This window comes from Drosophila santomea, chromosome X, assembly GCF_016746245.2.
Source record: "Drosophila santomea strain STO CAGO 1482 chromosome X, Prin_Dsan_1.1, whole genome shotgun sequence".
NCBI classification, from domain to species: Eukaryota; Metazoa; Arthropoda; class Insecta; order Diptera; family Drosophilidae; genus Drosophila; species Drosophila santomea.
Genome location: NC_053021.2, coordinates 22,302,183 through 22,313,678, shown reverse-complemented (window position 1 = coordinate 22,313,678; position 11,496 = coordinate 22,302,183). Strand labels below are relative to the sequence as shown.

The window sequence follows — 11,496 nt, the reverse complement described above, 5'->3', positions numbered from 1 at the left end:
TAAATTACAGTAGTTATAATTATTTTCTTTGTATATGATTTATTTATTTACTAAAGTTATTTAGTCAAATTACTAGTATAAAAATGGGTCATTTTCAGTATTTAAAATGCAAATAAGTTTAAATTAGGCGCACCAACTTTTTTGGTTACTTTTTAATTTCTCTGAATCCGTTTGCTTAAAGCTATAGTAGATGGTGTTCGTAGATTTTTTTTGAAATTTTCGCTATGTAACCGTAAACATATTCAATTGAAGTATTTTTGTTGCATTAGTAAAGTATTCCGTATAAGCGCGATAATTTGTGATAATATAGAACTCCATTACAATTGTAACGGCTTTCCCGTGGTGTTCCCTGGGTATCGATTATTAATTATAATTATTTAAACGGTGGCTAATTTGGGCATCGATTAAAAGAAATGAAATATAAAATATAAAATAAAATTCAATAAAAAATCTTCTTTCGACCTACATTTTTAAATAATATTTTATTAGATCGTATCGAAATTGACCAAAACATTAATCAAATTCGTTTCTCAGATCAAAATTGATTTCGGCCTGAAAATCGTCTGCTAGCACAAGCACGTACACATACACACTATCTCCTTTATTGTTTTTACTTACTCAAGCAAGAAAATTATATTTTTGTTAGATTTTTACGCTCTCAATTTTAGGCGAGCGAGAAGAGAGCAATTTTGGTCGTCACCAACAAAGTGGCTGCGTAGTGCCAAACCAGCTCAAAGAAGCTGGGTCCGCAAAAATCGAATTTTTGAAATTTGAAAGGTGGAATTGTTTGCCCATGTTTGCCCACCAATTAGTTTTTTTTGCCCACGTCCAGTTTTGAAGATATGAAATTTCAAAACATTTCGAACTTCAAAAAGTTGACTTTCTTGAACTTTTTATTTTTAATCGCAATAACTTCGTTTGCCCACCATTTTCCATACCTCAAAACAAAATATTTTCAACAAAATCGTTTGCCCCCCCTTTAAAAATTGTTTTTTTTGTGGTTTGCCCACCCTTAAAAAAATATTTTCGTTTGCCCACCTCTTAAAACAAAATATTTTCAATTTAAAAAAAGAGAGAACGCTATAGTCGAGTTTCCCGACTATCTGATACCCGTTACTCAGCTAGTGGAAGTGCGAAAGAAAGTCTTCAACATTGACAGTTTTTGGCGGTTTGCGGGCGTTAGAGTCGGCGTGTCAAAAAGTTTTTTGGCAAATCGATAGAAATTTACAAGAGTAATACAAAAAGGATAAAATATCAAAACATTTTTCAAAAGTGTGGGCGTGGCAGTTTTGGGCAGTTTGTGACGTTAGAGTCGGCGTGGCAACATGAATCAACAAACAAGCGTCTATGTCTCTGGAGTCTGTATGCTTGATCTCAACTTTCTAGCTTTTGTAGTTCCTGAGATCTCAGCGTTCACACGGACGGACAGACGGACTTGGCCAAATCGACTCGGCTATTGATCTTGATCAAGAATATATATATACTTTATATATTCGGAAACGCATCTTTTGCCTGTTACATACTTTTCAACGAATCTAGTATACCCCTTTACTCTACGATTAACGGGTATAACAAAAGAACGCTATAGTCGAGTTCTCCAACTATTTGATACCCGTTACTCAGCTGGTGGAAGTGCGAAGGAGAAATTTCAATACTGACAGGTTTTGGAGGTTTGTGAGCGTTAGGGTGGGCGTTACAAAATTTTATAGAAATTTACAATCTTAACTTTCAAGCTTTTATAGTTCCTTAGGTTTCGACGTTCATACGGACAGACGTCGCCAGATCGTCTCGGCTATTGATCCTGATCAATAATTTATATTCTTTATGTGGTCGGAAACGCTTTCTTCTATTACATACTTTTCAACGAATCTACTTCGAATAAATTGTTTGAAAGGGGTTAAGTTCTAGCATTGAAAAATTCTTCGCCCATTTCTACGCCCACAAAAGGGACATGATAGAAACTTTTCAGCCAACATCTAGTATCTATTACTATATACTATCTAACTCTTAACTAAGCCCACAGCAATTGTACATTAATTCCTCGGTAATAAATCACCGACTAAAGCAAAAATAGATATGTATATTGCCTTTAATGGTGCAGTTGTAGAGCTTACTATTGGCCATTTTCAATTAAAAACAAGAGAGAACGCTATAGTCGAGTTCCCCGACTATCTGATACCCGTTACTCAGCTAGTGGAAGGGAGAAGGAGAGTCTTAAACACAGTTTTTGGCGGTTTGTAGGCGTTATAGTGGGAGTGGCAGAACGTTTTTTGGCAAATCGATAGAAATTTATAAGACCAATATAAAAATGAAAAAATATCAAAACATTTTTCAAAAGTGTGGGCGTATCAGCTTTGGGCGGTTTGAGGGCGTTAGAGTGGGCGTGGCAAAAAGTTTTTTGGTAAATCGATAGAAAATTACAAGACTAATACAAAAATGAAAAAATTTCAAAACATTTTTCAAAAGTGAGGGCGTGGCAGCTTTGGGCGGTTTGTGGGCGTAAGAGTGGGCGTGGCAACATGAATCGACAAACTTGCGCTGCGTCTATGTCCCTGGAGTCTGTATACTTGATCTCAACTTTCTAGCTTTTGTAGTTCCTGAGATCTCGACGTTCATACGGACAGACGGACAGACGGACAGACAGACGGACGGACAGACGGACATGGCCAGATCGACTCGGCTACTGATCCTGATCAAGAATATATATACTTTATAAGGTCGGAAACGCTTCCTTCTGCCTGTTACATACATTTCAACGAATCTATTATACCCTTTTACTCTACGAGTAACGGGTATAAAAATTAGTATGTACGGTAATACATATATTAAAAGATTTAAATATAGGTAAATCGAATTCCCAGCCGCACTCAAGCACCTAGTACGTTTTCGCCTTGTTCCTTAAAAAAACTTTGTCTATTTCAGGAAGAATATGTATTTGTATTTAAAACCAAAAGGGGACGTTCGAAAGCTCGCTGAACCAAAATGCGCTTGCCCTTGGTTTCATTTATCATCAGCAGTTCTAGGTTGTCTTTGTGCGTTATTTACCCTTTACCAAAAGAGTAAAAGGGCATACCTGATACGTTGAAATGTATTACCGGCATGATTGCCAATGCTAAATAATCTGTTCGCAGAGCACATTTTTTTCGTTTTAATTAGTCTTAATGCAGAACATGGGCATGCATAAGTATGAAAATACATTCCACAGGGCGGCATCCTTATCTGAATGCAGTAACAAGTATCTGATAGTCGATTTCTTGTGTTATTTCTTAATAATTTGATACACCAGTTCCCGACTGATTGCAGTTTTTGGCTGCATGTTGAAGCCATTTATCATTCGCTTAGATCCAGGATGAGGGATTCGGAGTCCTCAAAACCAGGACTTTTATAATCAGTGCACTCATGTCCAGGGCGGAGATTTTGCCTGAAGTCCTCATAAAATATTATGCTCAGCTTTTACTCTGTGTTGTGTTATTGCGAATCTCAAATGGGGAATGGCTGGAATGGCGTGACGTGTGCAGCTTGGCACAGGGCACTGGCAAATAAATTCTTTATCTGTGAACCATTCAAGTGGTTCAATCTGTCACCTGTTTTGGCCTAAAGTTGTTTCGATTGATTCAGCCCTGGGAAACGTGTGGGAAAGTCACAGTCAGCAAATTGATACTTCTAACAGCCAGTTATTTTGATGCACTGAAACAAGCACGTTGAAGCACTGCGAGTTTTTCTAATAATCTCATATATTTACATACGCCTCCAAAAGGTTGGATAATACTGACATAAATGGATTTAAGCAAATGCATTTCGATAATGAATTCTACAAAATCCGACCAGAGAGATTACAGTTTTACGCCAGGCCAACTTGTTTTTCGCTCTGAGCTCTAGGTGAAAATGTGAGTTTATTAAAATTAAATAGGGAATTAATAAACGCAAAACAACTGCAAAATTTTACCATTGGGGACGGAAAAGTCTCCTTCGCTGCGTTGCAGACTTCTAATCCATGTTATAATCTAAATATTTTCCATAGTGTCAGCTTGCAAGAAATCTAAGCAAGAATTTAGTGCGTTATAGGGTCGGAAACGTTTACATCTACATATTACGTCATCATAATTTCATAATTTAACGAAAGCATGCACCATATGACATTGTCAATACAAATTTTCTTCATTTTCTTCGATGGTCATTTGACCATATTTCCTGCACGTCTAAAGATTCGCTGCCCACATCCGGCTTATAAGAGTCTACGTGTCTGCCAGCCAGGCGCAATATGAATCAATAAATGAGCTGAATAAGTAAAGCAAGCTGGAGCTCTACAGCTCGTTTGTGAATATGAGATTCTAACATCTGTTTGTTGAGAAAGGGCAGCATAGACTTCCATAGAATACGGCCATCGAAGTCTGTTTTATTTTAAAGCCAAATATTCTTACACAACATTTCAAAATGAATGTAAAATGCATAGTTTTTAGAAAATTTTGGTTACATGGTTGGTTTGGTTTATATGTACCATTCAGAAGTTTCTTTCATAATGTTTGCCTGCCATAACATTGGCCCAATAAAACTCACAATGCCCGTAATGAAGTATTTAATTCCTTGAGTAGGAATATAAACGAAATCCACTGCCTCGTTTAGAATCGGTCTCCGTGGAATCCTGGACTGCGGCCAAATCGCATCTGCGGAAGAAGCTATCATAAACCGAATCTGGAAAGGATATCCGGGCCCCAGTTGGCAACTGCTGCACTATAACTAATTACTGAGTTGGCCAAAAAAGAAGTAAATTTCGATATGCATTAAAATCGAATCAATCATTCAGTTTCCGCGTGAGAATAGAACTCGAGTTTTAAGCGTCAGCATGCCTTGGGACATTGTTGCAGACGGTGAATTATTGTTAATTTTGGCCGGTTTATAGGTGGTCGTAACAGCCAAAACGCCAAGTTGTTGCCGTTTTTGCAGAGTGTTGCCACACACGCACCTGGAAGCCTTCCCATTCGACCATAAAACAGAAGTATAATCCAGCGTAAATAGCCGATGGGAGAGGAAGAGCATGGGGGTCGAAATCCCCGCCAGCTGCTTACATAATTAAACTAAGGGATGTTGGGAAATGGAGAGGCCAAGACAAATTGGCATAATGAAAACAGCTGGTGACGCCTTCAAGGGTCAGGCCGAATGCAAATGCCGTCTCCCGTATGTCTCCCTGCACATTTTACTTGTCGCCGGCTGGTCGGTCCTTTAGATTCGGGACTCCGCATATCACAATACGCATTCCAATTCCGATTCCAATTCCAATTCCTTTTCCGGATTTGAATTTGAATTTCGGGCACTCCTTTTCAAAGGGACACCGCATATGCCAGGGCTGCATAAATTTCCGGCACTCTTCTGTGGCCAGAGACAAGGACACCGCCATCTTCCCGGCGATATAAAACGAATTAGCATAGAAAACTGTAAATTTGAATTATGAACAGCGGCAGCAGGAGCAACAGTAGCAGCAGAAGATGCAACAAGGAGCACAGGACAACAGGAAAGCAGAAAACGAAAGGATCATGACCTGGAGCTCCAGCTGCAGATGTTCCAGTCGCGGAACTGAAAACTAACAATATTGCATACTGAGAGTCTCATACAACATCATGTTTGTTAGAAACCCTTGAGAGTACAGTCGGGTCGGTCGAATTTAATAATTGAATTGATCCTGGTTCAGGTTATGCCTTCTGATCTATTTAGCAAACAACTTTGAATGTGGCGAAAAACTTGTGACTTCATAAATAATTTTACACTCGAGTCAAGAAATACACCTTCCTTTAGCCTTAAGAGTGAGATTCGTAAAAGGGCACGGGAAAATAATGGATAATTCAAAAAAATGAAACAGGCAAGCCTAACTCAATAGCCCCACTCAGAAGACGCCACCGACCGTTGCTGGCGCCCTATAGCGCCACGCTCACCATCAGCGATTGATTGCACAATCCACACGGCTCACTGCAACACCATTGTATGACTCAGAAAAGTCCTTTTGTAGTCCTTTGTGCAGTATGCGCGTGCATATGCACATGCTCGCCATTGAACTACGGCACATGCCGTACTCCGTACTCCGTACACCGCACTCCTCACTCTGGACTCCGGACTCCGTTTTTCGGCGGAGGGGCGCATCCTGTCGAGTCGCGTCGAGTCGAGTCTAATGCGACTAATAAATCCATGTTTGCCGAAAAGTTTGAGGCACCCACTCCGCCTTGTTTGATCCCTGCTTCTGGGGAAATACGTAATCAGTAAAATTTTTATGCGAATTCTTCTTGCGTTCTTCTCCACTTCTCCACTTCTCCACTTGTCTCGAGTGAGTTGAGTCGGCAAATAAACGGCGCTTTGAGATGGAGCTTCTCCTCCAAATACTTGGAATACGTTGCTCAATTTCCATAAACACGTGAGCAAATAGCACGTGTGTCCGTGGGACAGAAATTGCGAGAAAACACGGTCCCAGCATATGCATGTACATGCATATCTACATACTCGTATATACACATATGTGTATTACCAGCTCGAAAACCCTGCAACATTATCTAAGCTCTTTTATTTTAAACAGTGGTAAGATGTGATTTTATTACGTGTGCATCATGCGTCTAGTGAATCATTATTTTCCCTGCATTTGAGCAGTATATTTTGTGATATTAACAATTTAAATGAAATGACTTTCAATTCCTAACCTTTTTTTTCGGTGCATGAATATCGGTCTGAGTTTCCCCCTCCGCATTTGTTAACTGTGGCCGACATTTGCTTGCGTATGTGGCAGTGGCACACTGCCTAATAGAACCCCCCATGAAACTTTTCAGCACTTCGCGTCTGCCCAGCCTTTTTCGAAACCAGCTATGTTTGAGTTTCGGCGCTGTAAAATGCGCCTTAAATTGATTTTTATTTATATTTCAAAGGAAAACTTTTGTGCAGCTGTCGAGCTCGTTGTTTTTCTTATGGTCCCGTCTTGTTTTTGTTGGCCCGGCTTGCAGCTGCGACAGACTTGCGAATACGACCCGTCAATATTTCATTACCATGCAACCATACAACTTCGATTTAGCCATGGAGTCTGATTTCGAGAACGATCCCTACAGAGTATTATGTTCTGGCTAAATCTTACTTCTAGTTATATACGAGGGTCGTTTGATAAGTCCGTGACTTTTTGAATAAAATATATTTTTTTCGTCAAAGAAGCGTTTTATTTCTCAACATAATCTCCTTTTAGCTCTATACATTTAGTCCAGCGTTTTTCAAATTTTTTTATTCCTTCCAAATAATAGGTTTTCTCAAGGCCCTCAAAATAGTCGTTTGTTTCTGTGATGACCTCTTCATTTGACCCGAATCTCTTACCGCCGAGCCATTTCTTCATGTTTGGAAACAAAAAATAGTCACAGGGGGCTAAATCTGGAGAATATGCTGGATGGGGTAGCAGTTCGTAGCCCAATTTATGAAATTTTGCCATGCTGACTACACACGTGTGCACCCGTGCATTGTCCTGATGGAACAGCACTTTTTTTTTCGCCAAATGCGGTCGTTTCTGCTTCAAATCAATATCGAATCTGTCCAAAAGCTCTGAATAATATTCGCCGGTGATCGTTTTACCCTTTTCAAGGTAATCGATGTGAATGATACCTTGTGCATCCCAAAAAACTGTGGCCATGACCTTGTTGGCCGACAGACCCACCTTGGCCTTCTTTGGTGCACGTTCACCCGGAGAAACCCACTGTCTTGATTGTTCTTTGGTCTCTGGTGTGGTGTGGTGGATCCATGTTTCGTCTACGGTAACGAAACGGCGCAAAAATTCGTTTGGATTGCGGTTGAACATCGCCAAACACTCCTTTGAAATGGTCACACGGTTGCGCTTATGGTCGTGTGTGAGCAATCGCGGCACCCATCGCGCGGAAAGCTTTTTCATGTCCAAATATTCATGTAAAATATGATGTACCCGTTCAGTTGAGATGCCTACAGCCTCAGCTACCTCACGCACTTTCATTCTCCGATCATCCAATATCATTCCATGGATTTTGTCGACGATTTCTGGCATGACGACCTCTTTTGGGCGACCTGAACGTTCGGCATCACTTGTACTGGTACGACCACAACGGAACTCAGTAAACCATTTCTTAACCATTGAAATTGATGGTGCAGAGTCCCCATAATATTTATCAAGTCTTTCCTTGGTTTCGGTGATGGATTTTTTACGCAAAAAATAATGCTTAATTAGCACACGAAATTCACTTTTTTCCATTTTCGTTAAAATTCACGAGATCGTCTGCTTTCAATGCCTATAAAACGCAAACCAAAAAACGCAGCTTTCTCAAAATTTTACAGTCAGCTGTTAATCGATAACTGCTGACAGGAGCAGTGTTGTATTTAGAGCAGGTGCGCGGCAAATACAAAAAGTCACGGACTTATCAAACGACCCTCGTACTATATATATATTTCCTCGTCCTTTACTGTATTCTATATCGCGTCTGTCTTCCCGCGATTCGAGGCGATACACGTCAGCGCCTCTTGTTCGGTATCGATGAAAAAATGAAAATTTTTTAAAAACTGCGGGCGTATGAAGGTTGAAATAATTGAAATTAATTAAAATTTTGTGGGCGTTAGAGTGGGCGTGGCAAAAAGTTTTCTAACAAATAGATAGAAATTTACAAGACCAATACAGAAATGAAAAAATATTTAAACATTTTTCAAAAGTGTGGGCCTGGCAGTTTTGTGCGGTTTGTGGGCGTTAGAGTGGGCGTGGCTGCGTCTATGTCCCTGGAGTCTGTATGCTTAATCTCAACTTTCTAGCTTTTGTAGTTCCTGAGATTTCGACGTTCATACGGACAGACAGACGGACAGACGGACATGGCCAAATCGACTCGGCTATTGATCCTGATCAAGAATATATATACTTTATATGGTCGGAAACGCTTCCTTCTGCATGTTACATGCATTTTCAATGAATCTAGTATACCCTTTTACTCTACGAGTAACGGGTATAAAAATTAATTCATTTTTAAACTATGACAACGTTTCACAAATTCGTTTTAAAGCTACCTGGGTTTCCTTTATTTGCATTTAAATTCAGATGTTAACTAACTAGAAACTAAATTAACTAGAAGTATTCCGAACATTATTTTAAAACATATCCAACTGAAAGATTGATTTCATTTTATGCTTTTGATGAAATGATTCTTTGGGTGTAGATTTTTAGAAAACATATTCAGGGTCGATAATTTTATAGAATATTAACGGAATAATGTTCTAGAAGTGTGACTGAGAAGGCTCTCCTAAGCCCCCTTTTATCCGTCGCTGCCGAATAAATAACTAAATATATAATCAATCTAAATATGATACGATTATGATTACGCATGACCTGGTTTACCTAGCGTAGATGGGAAATGTGCCAAAATATGACTTCAGTGTAATAATTATAGAAAATGTCAAAATTGTGAACATTTACTTCTCTAAGATTTATATTTAACAAGAGTTTTGAAGTCTACAAAATTGAAAACAATGTTCAAGCGTTAGTTTTGGGTGTCTTGTGAGCGATTGAGTGGGCGTGGCACTGATGTGCAACAAACCTGTTTTGCTGCTTAACATTTCACAAACACATTAGGTATGGCTGTCATAAAGCGCCTGGGCAAGTGATCGTGATCGAGAATGTGTACATTTCATAGTTGGAAACACTTTCTTTTACCATCAACATACTTCTCAACGAATTCAGTTTACGAGTTTACGTTTAGTTTACGAGTAATGAGTGTACTAATTTCCTAAGTAAGCCAAACCTCTGAATCAAAATGCGGTTTGAATTGATCTAATGCGATGCGATATGATTTCGTTTCACTCTGCGGCTTAGGGGTAATTGAATACGCCATGCAAGTTGATAAAGTGACAAAAACCTTAGCACATGTTTGGAAAAAATACTTTGAGTATAAAAAAAGGCACAATTAAAGAAGCTCTTAAAATATTAATATTTTACATTTTTATCGACCGATAAATATACAGATAAATATTCAGATACATATATGTTCATATATAAAGATAAGCTTTGCTGTAAAAGGTATAATAATGCATGAATCCATCACTGAGCCAATCAGTAAGCCAAAATGCGATCAGTCTTAGCGCTAAAAGAGAATGATTCTTAAAGTGATGAATGTGATTTTATGTGTTGGTCTTTCAGCTAAACTTTTCGCTCTGTGTGTAGATATGGACTGAGCACCCTTAATCCGAAGCTGTCTATTGACTCAGATACGTCAAAGATTTTATTTGACTTGCAGTTGCCGACATGGAACGTTGGCATAACTGCGTGGCGGTGGTGACTGGCGCTAGTTCGGGAATTGGAGCGGAAATCGCCCGAAAACTGGTCTCCGCTGGCGTGGTGGTGGTTGCCCTGGCCCGTCGCCTGGACCGCTTGGAGCAACTGCGTCAGGAGCTACCGGAGGATCGGCGATCGCGATTGCGCATCATGCAGTGCGATGTCTCGGACGTGTCGTCCGTGAACGCTGCCTTCGACGCAGTGCAGCGGGATCTGAGCCGCGTGGACATTCTGATCAATAACGCCGGAAAGCTGTCCGGTGGACAGCTGCTGACCATGTCGGTGGACACTGTGCAGCAGGTGCTGCAGACGAACGTAATGGGCGTGGTCTACTGCACTAGGCGCGCCTTTGAATCGATGAGGCAGCGCCAGTCCACCGGTCACGTGGTGCTCATTAACAGCATTGTGGGCCACTATATCTTCAATCCGCTGCCCGGAAGCCAGCAGGAGCTCAACATGTACCCGGCCACCAAGCACGCGATCACCGCTCTTACCGAGCTCTTTCGCCAGGAGATGCGAGAGTTCAAGACGCAAGTCAAGGTCACGGTGAGTACGTGTTTTACAAGTGCACTACAAAATAGTACTCAGCATGTAGTTACATTGCCACTCACAATCGCAGCTTAAGAGCCTCTCAAAATCATTTACCAGAAACCTACAAACAAACTAAATGTCTTTAAAGCATTCATCGATTCTATTTTTTACGAGGCCTTCGAGGCAAGCGTATGGCTGTGGCAATAAATACATTGACATGGTAAATCATACCTTGACTAGACAGACAGTCTAATCTACACTATCCCACAGAGCATCAGTCCGGGATTGGTGGACACCGAGATAGTGCCTTTGGACTACAAGAGGCTGCCTATGCTACAGGCTGAGGATGTGGCAAATGCCATCTTGTATGTTCTGTCGACGCCTCCGCATGTCCAGGTGCACGAGCTGACCATCAAGCCCATGGGTGAACCCTTTTAGGACACGCCTGCATTGCTCCACTTTCGCTACTAAATATTTAACAATGAAGGCCTTCGTCACCTAACTGAATAATTTGCGGATTGCACAGAAATAAAATAAACGGACCACATACATTGCCTTGGAAAATGTTGTGACAATTTTCATTTTACCTATAATTAGCTTCGGCTGTTATGGCGGATTTTGCTCATAAATAATATTTATATTATGAGTATATTATTTAAAGGCTAAATAAACTT

At 40.2% G+C, this 11,496-nt stretch overlaps 1 protein-coding gene across 1 annotated transcript; it reads left to right on the top strand.

The window, feature by feature from the left end:
- The first annotated feature begins 10,247 nt into the window (after window positions 1-10,247).
- On the top strand, window positions 10,248-11,496 carry LOC120455615 (farnesol dehydrogenase). The gene is made up of 2 exons (XM_039641996.2): window positions 10,248-10,837; window positions 11,093-11,496. Exons 1-2 carry the CDS (start codon window positions 10,262-10,264, stop codon window positions 11,258-11,260), a joined length of 744 nt encoding a protein of 247 aa, XP_039497930.1. The 5' UTR covers window positions 10,248-10,261; the 3' UTR covers window positions 11,261-11,496.